The sequence below is a fragment of the Bos javanicus genome, chromosome 4 (assembly GCF_032452875.1).
Source record: "Bos javanicus breed banteng chromosome 4, ARS-OSU_banteng_1.0, whole genome shotgun sequence".
NCBI lineage: Eukaryota > Metazoa > Chordata > Mammalia > Artiodactyla > Bovidae > Bos > Bos javanicus.
Window position 1 is genome coordinate 38037632 of NC_083871.1, and position 18931 is coordinate 38056562.

The following is an 18931-nucleotide window of genomic DNA, read 5'->3' on the forward strand; positions in this document are numbered from 1 at the left end:
AAGAGGACTTATGACGGTATCATTATCAGATACTTATTTTATAAGTAAAGAATTATCATTTTAATTATATTTTCTTCTTTCATCTTGTCTGACTGCATGATTATAAGGTGACATGGTGTCATTTAAGATTGAAAATAAATGAGAAAAAGTAAATAGTAGAACAGCAGAATTGACATTGGCATTAGGAGAGATGGTTGAGTGGATAGATGAGTGTTTATGGAGAAATTTCCATCCATCAAGAAGGGGACATGATGGAGTGGATTTCCTTACATTCAAGCTAACCCTTTAGTCATACAACTTACATTAGTAACAGTGGATTGATTATGTTTTGGGATTCAAATATCTGTATGTTTAAAAAGTTATTTATTTTGTGAAATGCCTCAAACATAGAAAAAGGTAAACATAAGTACTTAATACTCATATTGAAAATGAATATAATAAAAACCCAAGTGCCTCTTAACCTGTAGGTAGCAAATGTTTTAATTTTGCTTTTTGATTCAGATTTTTAAACAAATATAACTTGTCAGAGTTGAAAATCTCCTTCAACCTTCTCCAAACAAAAGTTTGCTTTCCATGAGATTATAAAATAAGCCCTGTTATACTGGTACCTTAGGCTTCCCACTGGTGTCAGTGGTAAAGAACTCAACTGCAAATGCAGGAGACATAAGAGATGCAGGTTCAACTCCTGGGTCAGGAAGATCCCCTAGAGGAGGGCACGGCAACCCACTACAGTATGCTTGCCTGGAGAATCCCATGGACAGAGGAGCCTGGCAGGCTACGGTCCATAGTGTCGCAAAGAGTCGGGCATGACTGAAGCAACTTAGCACACATGCATACTGGTACCTGAGTTTAAATAATTTCAATATCCTTTCTTTAAATTTTAAATTCATTTTAATGATTCAGAAAAAGACACAGGAGTTTTTTTTAATTAAATGTTAACAATGTAAACTGTCAAGTGGAAAAATAGTTTTTAAAAGTTAGGAATGCTTAGTTTAGTTTTTTTTACAAAAGGGAATTATTTCAAGTAAGAGTATGTTGTTTGCCCATCTAATACTTTACAATTTTGTATTCTGCAGAACTTTTTTGGTACTTATGCACCATATATTTAGTTTTGCATCGTGTAGAATTTTGAACAAAGAACTTCAGTGCTAAACTGGTGACATTGGTTATTTTGGGAGTTAAAGATTAGGTTGTATAAAATTTACCCTTCTAGATTACTTTGGTAATATTTAAAATTTTGTATAATGAGCGTATATTATTTTAGAATAAAATAGGTAAATGTGGAATATACATTTTTTAAGATTATCTTCTAAAATATATTAGTACCAATTTCACCTTCTCCTTTTAACAATAAATGTGATGTTAAAGAAGAAATGCATTTACACCTATACATGATATATATATATACACACACACACATAAATATATACATATACATACACACACAATGTGTGTCTCACACATATACATATCTCACCAGTCGGGTAAATACATTGTATACATATATTGCTCTTTCCATTTATAAAAATTATGAGGAAGTAACTTTTCTCTTTTTGATCATGCTATATCTATAATAATTTCAGGGGATGCCATTATTTTTTCTTTGCTTTCTTAAGAGAGAATGTTTTCTTTCTAACCCACAGTGATTAATAGTTATGATTTTCTCACATTTGATTATGTTGCCTTGGAGGGGAGATGTGATTCTCTTGCTAATTTAAGAAATTAGCAATGTGCTAGTAATTTTGACAAGCATACTCTGGGTTATATAACTGAAACCTGTTTATGAGCCATCAACAGAGAAAATATCCAACATAACTAATTATGGAATCTAATATGTTATATTAATAATCATTTTCTTTTATTGTACATGGTTTTCTATTTCTGGGAGTAATCAAACTTTGAGTAAATCAAAGGCAAAAATAAAGCTAATGTTACAAGAAAATTTTCTGTGTTAATTTTATATTGCTTAAAATAAAGTGCTTACATCTCTGAGTTTCGTTAGTTATATTTTTGTATAGTTAACTATATATAAATATATAAATTAACTAAAATTATTTGATCTAGATTTTATGGTTTGCATGATGAGAGACAATTTCAAAAGCTACCAATGCAGTTTTAAAAATGCTTTTGTTTCTACCTTGTTATTGCCTTACTGACTGTTATTTTATGTTACTTCTAGATGAAAGAGTGGCTCTGTTTAAACTGTCAGATGCAGAGAGCTCTAGGAGGTAACCTGGCTCCAATTCCATCATCACCCCAGCTCAAACCGAAGACTACCCCTGTTCCTGCATCAGCAGTGAGCAAGCCACCCACTCCGTCACAGCAGGTTTCTCCAAAGAAAGACACTATCCCCAAACAGGATGTCTCAAAGATAGCTGAGTCTAAAAAGCCCCCACCACTAGTGAAACAACCAACCCTTCACAGCCCCCACCCAGTCACATCCCAGCAGCCTCCTGAGGCAGAGTCCTCATCCAAGCCAGTCCCTCCCAAAGAGCCTTCTGTCTCGTCTGAACCGGCCAAGGTCTCCACCGCTGATGATAAACCAGAGCAGCCCAAGGCAGGAAAGCCAGCCACAGACATTGTGTCTTCATCATCAACAGCAACAAGACCGGACATTCCAGGCTCCAAAATACCATCAAAGGATCAAGAGAAAACAACTCCTCCTCTAAAACCAGACTCTGCCAAACCTTCTCAGAGTTTTCCACCAACAGGAGAAAAAGTTACCCCAGTAGATTCTAAAGTCATACCTCGACCTGCATCAGATACAAAAATTATTTCACATCCTGGACCTACTCCAGAGAGCAAAGATCAAAAACAAGTTGATCCAGTTCAGAAAAAGGACGAACCCAAGAAAGCACAAACCAAAATGAGTCCTAAGCCAGACACCAAGCCAATGCCAAAAGGGGCACTGACACCCCAAGGTCCACGACCCCCCACTGGACAAACTGCCCCTCTATCTCCACAGCCCCCAAAGCCTCAGGAACAGTCGAGACGTTTTAGCCTAAATCTTGGAAGTATTACTGATGCCCCTAAATCACAGCCTACAACTCCTCAAGAAACAGTGACTGGGAAACTCTTTGGATTTGGAGCATCCATCTTTAGCCAGGCATCAAATCTGATCTCCACAGCAGGCCAGCCTGGGTCTCATTCACAGGGTGGGCCAGCAGCCCCAACAAAACAAGTCCCTCCTCCTTCACAACCACCTACTTCTCAAGGGCCACCCAAATCCACAGCACCGCCAGCACCTGCAAAGGCTCTACCTGTGAAAAAGGAAACCAAAGCTCCAGTAATTGAAAAACTAGAGCCCAAAGCTGAACAAGTTTCAACAGTAAAAAGAACAGAAACAGAAAAGAAGCCTCTGCCTACTAAGGAGAGCAAGCCTTCCACGGCTGAACCTCAAAAGGTTGTTCTTCCCCCCAAACTGGAAGAAACCCCCAAACCAGAATCAGCCTGTCCTCTCTGCAAAACTGAACTCAACATAAGTTCTAAGGATCCTCCTAACTTCAACACTTGCACTGAATGTAAGAAACAAGTGTGTAATCTCTGTGGATTTAACCCTACACCGCACTTGACTGAGGTAAGCAATAGTGGTATCACATATGAGTGTGAGTATATGGTGTTAATTCAGAAATGTTTTGGTAGTCAGTTTTCCTGGCAAAAAATACATTTCTGAGTAAATAAAAACTGATATTGTTATCTTTGAAGGAGCTTTAATTACTTATTAGGCTTATGCTTTCTTATTAAACATTCATGTAATTTATACTTTTCTGGCTTAATGTATCAAAAAGTAAGAAGATGAAATTAGCTGATACCTTAAAATAATGACCATCCCATTCTTTTATGAATTAACATCCTATGGTTTTCACCTGAAAACACAAAATAAGTATTGTAATTTACTGTTCCCACTGTCTCTCATCCTTCCAATCTCTTTCATACATTAAAAAGAGAAGCTTGATTGATTGCAAATCCATAAACTACATGAGATCTGTTGTTTTACAAAAGTTACGAGCTTAGTGTAAGTTAATAATATTGTCTGCTAGAAAATATTGGTTCAAATATATAATACTTAGACTTTTTATAATCCTGTTTAAGCTGTTATCTGGCATAAATATAATAGAGTACTTTATTAGGAACTGTGGAAAGAAAAAGGAATTATATGGATTTCAGTGACTAACGTCAAGGATTTTTTTTTTTTTTAATGGGAAGACCAAAACACTTCTTCCACAGTGTAAAAAGCAGATAACAATTTTCTACCTAATATAGTTATAGAAGAATGAATCAATAAGCATTAAGACTGTGTTAAGGCTGTTAGAATATTTGGATCTTAGGAGACTGAGGGGTTGAATGATTGCTGCTTAGGTAAGTAACAGTGATATTTTAGTAAACATTTTGGGATTGAATTTAAATCATTGTTCATTATTTTTATGCAAATCAGTAATACTTAAGGATTATTTTATTTCCCCTCCTTGATTTTGTAATTCATTGGAATGCAAAAAAAAAAAATTATATAGTTGGATTTAACAACTATACAAAAGAAGCTTTAGAGATTCTTGTTTTTGAGTTAAACTTTTTAACTTTTAAACTTTTTTCATTTTTGAAAGTATTTGATTGCTTTGACATGTCTAACACCATATAAAAGTATTGTCCCTATAGACTTAAGTTGATTTTTATCTTCTTTAACTGTGATGAATAATGTTAACCAGGATCTGTTTTAAAGGTTAAAAAAAAAAAGATGCTTTCTCTCAGCACCTCTTGAATGGTTACAAGTGTAATTATTACTTACAGTATTTGGAATTCAGTGCAAGACCAAAACAACTTTAAATTTCTTCCATAGTTTTAGAATTGTTTTTCATTGTATATTTATGAAGAGGGGAATTTCAGTTTTTCCAGGACAATTGTATTAATTTCATACATTTGAGAAGTTGTACCTTTTAATGATATCAGTATTTAAATGGTTATAAAACAAACTGCAACACTAAAAACTAAAATACCCTGAAGAAGTGTATTTTGTACACTCTGAAGGAAGGGCTATAATGTGTGTATGTGTGTAAACACTTATATGTATGTATGCATTTGGGTCATAGTGTTAGAATTCTGTAAGTGTTTGGAGGTGTAAAGTGAGAGTTCTTGAGAAGAGGGACAATAAATCTCTCAGAAAAATCTTTGATTTTCTGTGTTGGCAAATTATATTTCAGAAGTGGTAATTTTGAAAGATTTCTTGAATCAATCAGAGAATTATTATCTAGGATGTGTGTGGAATTTCAATAGTTTGAAAATACAAGTGGTTTTAAGTTTTCAAATGGTGCATGAGAACTCCTCTATTTTAAATACATCAGTGGAATTTAGATAATCTGTCATTGTTCAGATTGTTTTTTTCTTTGGCCATTTCTTTGAATGTGGAAGATCATATTTCAAAGGAGAGAAAAATATGATGTAACAAAAGCAGTTGACTCATGTTCTTGTCTCCACTTGACTGTGTTAATCTGAGGGAAGTTTTTAGCTGGTCTAAGACCTTAATGCCGTCTGATCTTTAGGTAAAGTCCATTAGCTACCCTGACATCAAGGGAGTGAATGAAGGTTACTGGAGTTAATCTGTGTTCCTTATATGTAGCTCCTGCTCTTTCACCTAGAAGACTTTGGAGGACTGGCAGAAGAGACTGGTTGAAACAGACACCCCGTGTTTGCATGTATGTGTGTGTATGTGTACATGTATATTCAGGAAATTCTAAATTCAATGTATACGCTTTATTTGTTGTGCTGTCCCAGTGTTTATATTACTTACTAATCTCTCCTCATTTTGAGTGGTTAGAAAATATCTCATCCTTGATCCTTGTTTCCTTGCTTTGTTTCTGTGATTTCTTTGTTCTGCTTGTGATAATTTTCTTGTGATCCAATATTTTCTGCTGGGCTGGCACTGTACTTTGATTCTAGTTTGAGAGAGCATATACTGAAAATACTCAGACTTTAAGCCTACAATGCAGAGAAATGGTATTCCTCAAGAAAGAATTCAACTACATATTTCCATTTATTTTTCTAGTAAAGCACATATAACATGGTATGCAGCCTCTGCTTCTCCCCCTCCCTTCTTATGAGACAGGATGTCTTGTCCTCCAGATGCCTCGCTGCCCTCCCCTTCTTCTGTTCTGTTCTAGTGGTGAGAAGAGCCGGTCCTGGTTTTTCATGGGTTGGGAACTATAAACAGTGTCTCCCCACTTCCCCATCCATTCATCAAACACACGTGTCTCTAAGGTTGTTTGCTGTATGTCCTTCTCAGCATCTCCCACAGCACCTGAAGAGCGCCAAGGCTGCCTGCAGGGCCCTGGGGTGATGCCAGGCTTCAGCCTAAGCCTTATGGTTTAACTGTTCTGTGCCCAGTGTGCACACATAATACTATCATCCATTAACCTCTGATAGTAAGGAATGGTTTTTTAGGCTTTAATTTCTGCCAAATCAAGAAATATTTTGTCTTTGAAGGAGTTTTATGAGGCAGCAAGGCTTTCTGAAAGAGCTAGTCTTATAGAATTTGGAAGCATGTTGAGAAAAACAGTGTAAATTGGCAATAAATTTACCTAGTGAATTTTAATTATTCCGGGTCAGTTTAAGTGCAGAAAGAAGTCTACTCATAGTGGGTATTTTATTGTTTGTGTTGCTCTTTTGTAAAGGAAATTCTTACTATGAAAATACAACTTAAATTTGTTTCCACATGCTTCAAGGAGTCCTAGAGTCATATTTCTGCTTCCTTAATAAGATAATTATGCATGGCTTGAATGATGTTGAAATAGCCAGCATATATTTGTCACCAGGCAACAAATGGGCCTTTTGAGCTGATTAAGATCCAGTAACATACCTGAGTTCCCTTCAGATCTTTACTCTGTAGCCAAGGTGACTTCTGCGTTCTCTCTCAGACCCTCTCTTGGACCCTTCTCTCTCAGAAAGTCTTAGTTTAGTAAACAGGTAATATCTTGGTTTAACTTTAAAGACCATTGCTTAAAGTTTAAAAAATATATCTATTACTAAAATATTATAATTTTATAGTAATATCTATTACTAAAATAGATATATATACACATACACATGCATATGTATATGAGCAAAAAAACTAAAAGAATGATTAGAACTCAATAAGGAGAAAATAATTCTACCAATAATCAGTTTTTAAAGAATTCCACAACAGAGATAAATACACATTCTGTGTAAAAATTTCTGGCATCCCAAGAAAAGAGGGACATTTGTTTGCACTTTCTGGCTAACATAAGATAACTGATAAGTTTGTAGAAATAAAGTTTTTGCTTAATAGTCTTTAGAAGAAATTTGATATTACCTTTTTATTAAGTGATATCTAGTTGAAGAAAAATCCAAAAATGGGTTTAAAATAGAGATATTTTGTTTAAAGAAATTGAAACAAAAAAGTAGATTCTTCATTAGTCTTTTTATCTATGCATTTTTAAGTATTTAGCATTCTGCTCTATGTGGTAGTTCTATTAAGACATTCCATTTTTAATGTGATTAAACACTTCTTAAATATTACATAAAATGATTACATTCAGTTCTATGGTTCTTTGGTTGTATGTTTTTGTCATACACATTGTCCTGGTATTAAGGACTTAATACCTTAGGTTTTTCATTTTTTATTATGAAAAATAATAAACATTTATTTTAGGTTATTTTCATTTTTTATTATAAATAAAGTGAATATTTTGGTGTATAAATATTTGCATTTTAACTGTTTTTAAGAGAAAGCTTAGTAGTACTAAGGTTACTAAATCAAAGAATAAGAACCCTGAAGTTATCAAAATTTTTTTGGAGATATGATAGCAGTTGATGCCTTTCTTAATGCAGCCTATCCAAATTTGAATACTATCATTTATAATAAAATTGGTTAATTTGGAAGTTTAAAAATGCTATCATATGATTCCTTTGATTTGTATCTCTTGGATTACCAGAACTTTTATTTAGATATTAAATGTATATAGATGGTTCTAATTACAATTCAGACATAACATTGTGCAGACATTGTAGGAAAAAGTAAACTGGTATTTGACTAATTCTATGTGACACCCTTCCCAGGTGGCACAGTGGTAAAGAATCCTCCTGCCAATGCAGGAGATGCAGGTTTGATCCCTTGGTTGGGAAGATCCCCTGGAGAAGGAAATGGCAACCCACTCTAGTATTCTTGCCTATAAGGATTTTCATGGACAGAGGAGCCTGGCAGGCTACAGTCCATGGATCACAGAGTCAGATATGACTTAGTGACTAAACAACAACAATATGTGAAACACACTGTATCAGGCATTTTTTCACAACAACCCTGTAGAGTAGATTTTAGAGCTGCTTTAGAGATCAGGAGAATGAAGATCAGACAGGTAGTTACCAAGCCACAGAGGTATCATTCAGAGGCTGAAACAATGCTTGATCCCCTAGACCATGTTTAAGTAACATGGAGAGGGAGATGGTGGTTCTTTAGTTGCTAAGTCATGTCCTACTCTTACAACTTCATGGAGTAGCCTGCCAGGCTCTTCTGTCCCTGGGGAACTGGATAACAAATGTCATTTCTTCTGTGCTTGTGTCAGTTGGTAATTACTAAGACTTTGATATCAACAAATTTGCTAAAACGTGCATCAAATCAGGTAACATTTGGGGCCCACAGAATAATGGTGGTTGTGTTATATGGCTGAATTTAGAAGCATATGCAGATTGAGAACTTCAGAAGCATAGAGGCTAGCATCATCCTTTTTCTGCATAAGCCTTTCCACAACTTTTATTTAGGTGAAAGCATATGACTGAATGATGAAATGATGTCCCTGCTTTCATGTATAGCACACGTGAGGTCAGAAAAGATAGTTGCTCCAACTGTAAGAAGTACTGTCAATATTATATTCCTGTCAATGCATGCGAAGACTTTACTCCATGAAAATAATGTAAATGTTCCACTGGTGATAGTGGTGGTGGTTAATCTTTGCTTCTACCAACATTTTTGTATAGCCTCCTTTGTTACATTCCCAGGAGTGGGATTGCTGGAGCATGGGTTTTATATATATATGCGTGTGTTAGTTAATCGTGTCTGACTCTTTGCGACTCCATGGACTATAGCCCTCCAGGCTCCTCTGTCCATTGAATTATCCAGGCAAGACTACTGGAGTGGATTGCCATTGCCATGTATATATATCTTAAACTGGTTCTCCACCATAGTTTTATCCATTTTTAGTTTGATTAACTTTGCATGTGTGCTACTGTTGTTCTAAAGATGCATTGCCTAATAAGATAGTCACTGGACGAACATGGCTATTGAGCACCATGGGTCAAATTAAGATTATTGAAAGTGCAAAAACCACATTAGATTTTGAAACTTTAGTATGGAAACTGAAACTGTAAAATATCTCACTGATAATTTTAATTTGGTTACTATTGTGTAAGACTTATCCTTAAATATTGCTGTTACGACTGCCTTTTCACATGTCACTTTGCCGTTGTGTATGCATGCACTACAGTATACTTCTATGTAGGATATATGTTTTTCTCTTTATACAAGAAAAACACTATTACTATATTTATTGCTTCCAGAGCTTATTTTCTCTTCCAGAGCTTAATTTCCCCATATTATACAACATATCTGGTTCTCTTTCTGTGCTCTACTGAGCAAATAGTTCTTGAGGCTCTCATCATCAGGAGATAAACTACTGATACCTAGCCTGGCCCAGCTCAGCCTGATGATCACTATTCTAGGCCCTGCTAATCATCAGTATGAGATATCAGTACTATTGATAAGTGTACTGTGGTCCTACCAACCTTTAGGTCAAGATATCTTTTCTACTGAGTCTTCTGGTTTCCTCTATTCTATTTTTCCAAATATTTCCTCTATTCTTTTTTTCCCCCAGAACTCTTGGCCATCTTTATATTCTTCCTGTAGCTTTGGGTGAAAAATCATATATTTTGAGCTCAGTTGCTTCTGGAAGTGTCAGCAATACATTATGTTAGAATTTGAATGTGTTGTCTGCTTTTTCTTCCTTCCATTTCTTCATGGCCATTCATTTTCTTTTAAAACTCTATTCCAATAATTTGTATTATAAAAGCATTATTCCTTATAACAATCCACAGAGTACTAAAGTATCTGAAGAAGCATGAAAAGCTTCCTCTTCCCCTTGTACGTCATGTTAATGCTTTAGTATCTCTTTAGCCTTTTTTTTTTGCTTTTTGTTTATTTATATAATGGTTATACAAACAGTGAAATGTAGACAGATTTCAGATCTTTGAAAAAAGTTTTATGAGCTTGTGTTTTCAGAAATAATGTATTTATTTGGAAATGAACATGTGTTCTTACTATACTTGTTTTCATTGAGTTTCTTTTTCACAAAATTTTGTACATTTGACATTCTTTCAAGTGAACTCTCATTGACTTGCCTAATTCTACTTGTGAGGGAAATAACTCTGCAGCATCTCAATACTGATGTACATTCTCCTCATGAAAACTGAGAAATTGAGGATGTTTTGAGTTTCTATTAATGTGCAAACAAGGCTACAGTAAAACATCTACACATACATTTTCCCGTTATATCTTGATATATTAGATAAATTCCTTGAAACAGGTGGGCAAAGTTAAGACAAGTGATGTTTAACAGAGTTTCCATATTACCTTGTTTAAAAGAGTAGTAATCATAGTCCTACCAACAAACTATTAGTGTGTCTAATTTCCACACTGACTAGTAGTCCATAATTATTGGTTTCAAGAGTCAGAAACTAAGCAGTATTGTTGTATAATATTAAATATCCATGCCTATTTTGAGAGTAAACATTATATATGTGAACATCATGAGCTTATCAACTACTTGTATTTTTCCTTTTTGAAGTTGCCCATTTATACCCATTGGTCATATTTTCATGTGTCTATGTCTGTGTATTTCTTAAAATATTTTAAATTATTGAATTCTTTGTCATCTTATCTTGAAATGATTTTCCATGTTGATCACTTGGGTTTTTTATGCAAAAAAACTTTATGAAATTTTCTTCTGTACATGAAATTAAAAAAAAAACTTTTATGCAATCAAATCTTTTAATTTTCCCTTGATTGCTTATTTTGCTAAAGAAGGCCTTTTCACATTTTTATTATAAAAATAGCCTTCTGCATTTATTCCTAAACATCTGTAGTTTTATTTTTTACTTCTAATCACATATTTATCTGTAATTCATTTTTTTTGGTACCATATGAGGTGAAGTGCCTAACTTTATATGTTCAAAATGTATAGCCACTTGCCTCTGTCTTATTTATTAAGCAGCAATTCATCATTTTCACTCTGGTTTTTCATGTCATGTTTCACATAATAAATTTCCATTAAGACACAGTTTGCTTTTCTAGATTCTTTCATTTGTACTGTTAGTTATATATCTAATTTAGAATATTAGTGCTTTATTGTTTTTATTAGTATAGTTTTAGTATTTAAAAATATTAAATATGCACAAAAACCTTAGCAAGAGTCTAGTAATATGGCATTGTCCTGGCCAGAATTTAACTTTACTACTTACAAACTACTACTATTCTACTTATAAGCCAACAAACTAACTTGTTACAGTTTCATAGGTGCCACTAGTAGACACGACACTCCTAGGTCAGAGACAAAGAACATTAATGCTCATAGCACAGGAGGCAGCATGAATGTCAGCATATTTGCATCCATTCTGCTTGTCCCCCACTCTTGGGGGATCACATGAGACATGGACCTAGATCGACATTGCACATGCAGGTGTGAATCACAGTAAGGAGCACTGAGCTTGTGGAAGCCACCTCTTTTATAACAAGCAGTAGGCCAGTTTGCTCTTTGTCCTGTGGAGTTATTACCTCATCCCTAAGGTTGCCTGTTGCACACAGAAGTTGAAGAATGGCCAAGGTGAAGAGCAGCCAGGGTCTTGTATTGTTGGCAAAGCCTTTACAGATGAAGGTGCAGGAGAGTCCCATTGAGGATTGTCTTTTAATAAACCAATGGTTTTAAAGCTTAAAATATTGTAAATTTCTCCTCCAAATAACATTAAATGTAGAAACCATGCAATGCAGGAGACCCAGGTTTGATCCATGAGTCAGGAAAATCCTCTGTAGAAGGAAATGGCAACACACTTCAGTATTCTTGCCTGGAGAATTTCATGGACAGAGAAGCCTGGCAGGCTACAGTCCATGGGGTCGCAAAGAGTCTAATGTGACTGAGCAAGTAACACACACACACACACACACACACACACATAGAGACCATGTGTAGAAAAAAAGTGGAACTGTAGATAAAAGTGGAAGTATGCTGGTTGGGGCCAGCTTCCTCTGCTTAACTTGGGGCTGGAAGCTGCTCATTTGGCTGCCTCTCTTATTCTTAGACCTGATTCTTGCCTCTGATCTGAAACTCTCATGAAAAAAAGCTGCTTCTCAAACCTCATACTTTAAAAATGAAGCAAATTAGACTCAGGTAACTGAAGTTTTCTGCTTACAGTTGGGATCATATAGTAGTGCTTGTAGTACTAAATAAAAATAACCTTTTCATTGTTTGTCTTCTGCATCTCCTTTTAAAACTTCTTTCCTTTCTTAAACTTTGTGAACAAAAGAAACAGGAAAACTTCCTAAAACAAACAACTCAATTTTATATTCAAACAAGAATTTCTCTGGAAGAAAATACACATTCCATTATTTAATTTATATTAACATTTTCTTTCCATATTATATGTAGGTTATATACCCCCCATATATTAATGTGATTTAAAAATAAATTCAATGGCATTTCTACTACACAGAGTTGTGGGCCTGACTTTGAGATTACTCCTTGATTAGATTATAAAAATCAACCTAATCAGATTCAAAATAATTCTGACAGTCTGTAATAATTGAGACTGTTTTGTTTTAATGTTAATATTGGAAGATAATATGTGTGTATATATATATACACATATGTTGTTTTAGTTGCTAAGTCATGTCCGACTCTTCTGTGACCCCATAGACTGTAGCCCACCAGGCTCCTTTGTTGTGGGATTTTCCAGGCAAGAATGTTGGAATGGATTGCCATTTCCTTCTCCAGGAGATCTTCCAGATCCAGGGGTTGAACCCCTCAATGATCAAATCCACATCTCCTGCATTGCAGGTGGATTTCTTTACCACTGAGCCACCAACGAAGCCTGTATACATATGCCTGTGTACCTATTTTAGATCTAAAATTAGAAATTTCCCTGGGAAGAAATTAGGACTTAAAATACCATGGGGTTTAATTTTGGGAAATAACATACATGAAGTGTTGTGTATTAACATGTAGAACTGTGAATTACATCTACCAAGTTTAAAAATGTATAATGTCAGGTAGAAGTATGATCAGAAGAAATAAAAAATATGCCTTGCACATAGAATTAACCATTGGAATAAAAATAACCTCATATATCTGTGTGTGGAATGCCTAAACTTATATTTAAATACTTTTGCTTCTCTTTTGTATTTTTTAAAATTCCATGAGAAAAAAATGAACAATCAAATGTTGGAAGATACGTCATTTTAACTTATCAATTTGGTAAACCACAGAAAGAAGGGATACTCATTTAAAGCATTTTTAGGTTTTTTTCTTTATATGACCATGAGAAGTGTTTTATAACAGCTATTAAAGATCACAGGAAAGATGGTTATGAGTTTATCTTAATTGTTTTTAAATATTTAGATTAGATTTGTATTTACTTAGATTGCCATTTAAGCATGTCACAATAATTAAATTAATGAATTTCACCCAGTTTATCTCATTCTTCCATAACTTATTAAATAGAATAATTTTTTTTCAACATACCACACATTGTCACTGCTTTCATCAGCTCAGAATACCATCACAGGCAGTTTTATTTTGCATCTGCTAAAAATAGGACCTTTCTACCTGAGCCACAGTTCTAAAGCAAAGCTAATTAAAGAACTCAGTAAACAATAGACCTTTTCACTGAATAAATGGTATGCAGGAATGTCTGTCAATTTCTTTTGCTATTTACTCAGCTTTCTTGAAACTGTGGACTTCTGGCATCTATTAAATGTCACGTATTTATTCTTACATTCTTGCTTAATTCATTGACATACTGCAATACATGAGTAACCAGTGGAAAAGTAACTACTCTTCTAAAAAGAAAAACTCGTATTCATACAGAAGTATTATGTAAGTATTATCTAAGTATATGAAAATCTTAATAATAGACTTAAAGTCTTAAATAGAAGTGAAGTGTCAGCTGAGCCTCATAAAAAGATCATCCTCGATTTAAAAGCCTCACTCGTTTATGAAGTTCTAGATGACCTAGTGTCAGTGTTCTCAAGGCATTGTAATATAATGTAAAGATGTAAACTAAATGTCAGACCTGACACATTCCGATAATACACCTGTTTGAATAATCTTCGATGAGTTTTTTTTTCTTTTTCAAAAATGCATTTTATGTGAGTCCCATAAGATGCTACACTAAAAACATATCCCTCAAGAAAATTTGCAAATGCTTCATATTTAATCTCTTTTAAAGATATGAATTTCATGTATTACTTCTGTGACAAGCCTTTTTTAATAAAGAACCTTGTTAAACCAAGTATTAAAAAATATTACTACATAGTCTTTTTACCTACTGGGCAGAACTAGTATTCTAAATGACACACATTGCTCAAGAAATAGTATTTTAAATAGATTTTAATTAATACCTTCATTTTCATATTCCTAGAATTCTTTATTTTGCTTCCAGAGACATAAATGACTCTGTGTAGGGAAGTTTTCCAACGAGGTGTGTGACACTCCCTTCACATTCAACATGCCCCATGTTGGAGTCATCCTTTTTTACCCCGTGTTCTTCTTCATGTGTTCCCTGTCAGACTGAAATGCATCACAAACCCAGAGAGTCATTTCAGACTTTTCCTTGTCTATCACTCACCCAGAATGGTAGCTTTCAACTATTGTCAGTTTTATTAATACTTGCTAAAAGGATCACTCTTCTCTCATCCTCTTCTTAGCCTCACCATGAGAGGCTTGTTTGAGCTTTTGTTTGTCATCTCTGCCAATGCAAAAGGCCCAGAATATTTCATTTGGGGAAACTCAGTTTTTTGAATTTCATTCTCCTACAAGTTTCTGTATGTCTGCAGTTTCCTTTTTTGTCATGTTCTGCTGAATCCCTTAGACTTCTCTCATGTAGGACTAAATGCCACAAACTGTATATACAAGTGTATACTTGGAATACTCTTTGTGCCTCAGTACTATGCATATGCCCTTCGCATGTGCCCCAGGATTCTCCACTTTCCCACATCTTTATCACCTGTCTGTTCTTTGAGATTCATCTCAGATACCTTTTCCTCTTGATTCCTGCTTCCGGTTATAATACTCCAATCAGGCCTCTTAAATATTTTGCAGTTGTCTGTTCCTGTCATCCCATAGGATTGTGACTCCTGGAGCACCATCAGTGCTATCAAAATACCATGAGGTGGTAGGTACTCAATACATGTTTGTTCAGTGAAGGAAACACAGAATTTAGGGAAAGGATACACAGAGTAAAAGGCATGCTTTGTGTTAATAGCATCATAATTATAGTTAAAAATAGTGTGAAACTTTGCTATTTAGTTCTCTATTGGCTGCAAGTATTTTTAAAGCTCTCTTTAAAAGTCTTACATACTAATATACATATATATATATATATATATATCTTTGCATATGTTCTTAAAGTACAGAAGTATTAGAAAGAAGATGAGCTTTTTCTGCATGAAAAAATAAGAAATTTCTATCTTAAAATTATTTATTTAAATAGTGAAGTTAACCTAGACCACTCTAGTTAATACTGTAACCTGCCTCCCACCTCCCATAATGCAAAAATTCCTTGCCCTACTCTCTTTTTCTTCTGTCCATAGCACTTCCTACTTTGCTACATAATAGTTTGTTATTAATTTATCATGTTTTTTAAAAATTATCTCTTTGCCTTACTAAGTACAAGTTCTATGAGTACCAATTCTTTGGTATACAGTAGACACAAATCCAGGTGATTGGCATATAGTAGACTCTCATTAAATCTTTACCTAATGAATGTGTTCAGTTCAGTTCAGTTTAGTGGCTCAGTTGTGTCCAACTCTTTGCGACCCCATGAATCGCAGCATTCCAGGCCGTCCTGTCCATCACCAACTCCCAGAGTTCACTCAGACTCATGTCCATCGAGTCGGTGATGCCATCCAGCCACCTCATCCTCCGTTGTCCCCTTCTACTCCTGCCCCGAATCCCTCCCAGCATCAGGGTCTTTTCCAATGAATCAACTCTTCACATGAGGTGGCCAAAGTATTGGAGTTTCAGCTTCAACATCAGTCCTTGCAATGAACACCCAGGACTCATCTCCTTTAGAATGGACTGGTTGGATGTCCTTGCAGGCCAAGGGACTCTCAAGAGTCTTCTCCAACACCACAGTTCAAAAGCATCAATTCTTCAATGCTCAACTTTCTTCACAGTCCAACTCTCACATCCATACATGACTACTGGAAAAACCATAGCCTTGACTAGACGGACCTTTGTTGGCAAAGTAGCGTCTCTGCTTTTCAATATGCTATCTAGGTTGGTCATAACTTTCCTTCCAAGGAGAAAGCGTCTTTTAATTTCATGGCTGCAGTCACCATCTGCAGTGATTTTGGAGCCCCAGAAAATAAAGTCTGACACTCCTTCCACTGTTTCTCCATCTATTTCCCATGAAGTGATGGGACTGGATGCCATGATCTTCGTTTTCTGAATGTTGAGCTTTAAGCCAACCTTTTCACTCTCCTCTTTCACTTTCATCAAGAGGCTCTTTAGCTCCTCTTCACTTTCTGCCATAAGGGTGGTGTCATCTGCATATCTGAGGTTATTGATATTTCTCCCAGCAATCTTTATTCCAGCTTGTGCTTCTTCCAGCCCAGCATTTCTCATGATGTATTCTGCATATAAGTTAAATTAGCAGGGTGACAATATACAGCCTTGACGTACTCCTTCCCTCTTTGGAACCAGTCTGTTGTTCCGTGTCCACTTCTAACTGTTGCTTCCTGACCTGCATATAGATTTCTCAAGAGGCAGGTCAGGTGGTCTGGTATTCCCATCTCTTTCAGAATTTTCCACAGTTTATTGTGATCCACACAGTCAAAGGCTTTAGCATAGTCAAGAAAGCAGAAATAGATGTTTTTTTGGAACTCTCTGACTTTTTCCATGATCCAGCAGATGTTGGCAATTTAATCTCTAGTTCCTCTGCCTTTTCTAAAACCAGCTTAAACAGTCCTATATATATGGTTACAACAGACGCAGTATCTGATACAATATCCAATACTTGGATATCGGTTCAGAATGCTGAGATCTAGTCAACCTCATATCTGGCTAGCTGCAAATATTTTTAATGACTTTCTTGCCTCATGTTTTCCCACTATGCCTCATTGAAAAGAAGACAGATATACCACGTATTTGGAAAACTTTCTGCCTATAAAGTCTCATTAGAAAATTAAGTTCATAAGGGATAGTATATCATCTGTTATGGCTGAAGATAAGTGAATAAAAGTGAGCTTCATGGAAAAGATAAATGAATTTGATGATCCATAGAGAGGCAGCATATCAGGGTGTCAAGATGGCGCTTATGCCACTTCCTGGTGACTTGGTTTGCTCACCTCTAAAATGATAATGATGATGACAGGACCTACCTCATGGGGCTGTTGTGAAGATTAGAAGAGTGGATGTCTGTTAAGCTCTCGGAACAGTTCATGATGCTGTACTTGGTAAAGCTTAATAAATAATAGTTTTCTTCTCACATTTGGCCAATCTAGAAGGACTGTTATATCAACATATCCTTTTTGCTGAATAGACAAGATAAACATGATTCCTTTCTAAATGAAACTTCACTTCTAAGAAGAGTTAAGCTGCTTAATGAAATGTGGTTTTATGCTAAATAGCATTTGTGGGCCTTTACTGCAAGCTTTAAAGATTATTTCAAGTTATTTATATTACTTGGTAAAAAATAATGGGCCCTGACTAAAAGGAAAACACATGCATTGCTGTGTTCTTTTATTTGTTGTCAACAGTGCTTTTATTTTTACTTTTTTACTTATTTAGTGAGAATTTCTCTGTGATTATGGAGTATTTATATGAATTCATTCTTTACATATGAAAAGAAGCAAAGTAAGATTTTTGAAAAGATTTTCATTGGGAGAAGCTATAGCATGAATTTTCTTAAAATGCGTATATTTGTAAAGCCTTAGAAAATTGCTGAGTGTATATTACCAACAAGAATATCTTAACATGAGAAATGCTTCCTGAAAATTATGGCCAAATGGCTTAATTCATGTCAACTGTGGCTGAGATTTATTTTCTTTCCTGATATTTAAATGAGTTCACATTTTTGTATTTGTAAAGAATTTGAATTAAATGAAGGCTTTATATCAGATGATTTTTTTACTAAATTAAGCCCAGTATCCAGAATTGTTATAATGATTTATCTTACTTCATAAAAAACAAGTGTGTATTTCCTGATTAAAACACTCTGTCATCCTCAGGGAAATTATAAACATACTTTTTGACAGATAGAATGTTACTTAAGTTACACAGAAATAAGCAATCATATCATTTGTAGTTATAAAAATGATGTTATATACTCTATTTTTTAAAAAAATATGTAACATTGAAAGAAAGTCTAAATATAGAGTCGATTTAAAGGTGACATTAGTCTAAAGTCAAGCCCTAAAGACTGTTTTTTTCCTGCATGGGTATTAGTTTTCTATTGCTTTGTACCAAGTTGCCACAAACTTTGCAGCTTAAAACAATACTCATGGATTAGCTCACAGTTTTATAGCTCAGAAGTTTGGTATGGCATAGTTGGCTTCTCAGAGCAGATCTTAAAAGACTAAATTAAGATGTTGGAAGGCCTGTGTTCTTATGTGGGGCTCTGCCAGAGAACCTGCTTCGAAGTTTGTTCAGGTTGGTTGCAG

The 18931-nt window shown here is 35.0% G+C and overlaps 1 protein-coding gene across 1 annotated transcript in view; it reads left to right on the forward strand.

Moving 5' to 3' along the window:
* PCLO (piccolo presynaptic cytomatrix protein) overlaps window positions 1-18931 on the forward strand; it is a 389810-nt gene that overhangs the window by 26979 nt on the left and 343900 nt on the right. Inside the window, exon 3 of the mRNA XM_061413775.1 lies at window positions 2180-3577. Within this exon, the coding sequence (XP_061269759.1) occupies window positions 2180-3577 (1398 nt within the window). The remainder of the gene's footprint in view (window positions 1-2179; window positions 3578-18931) is intronic.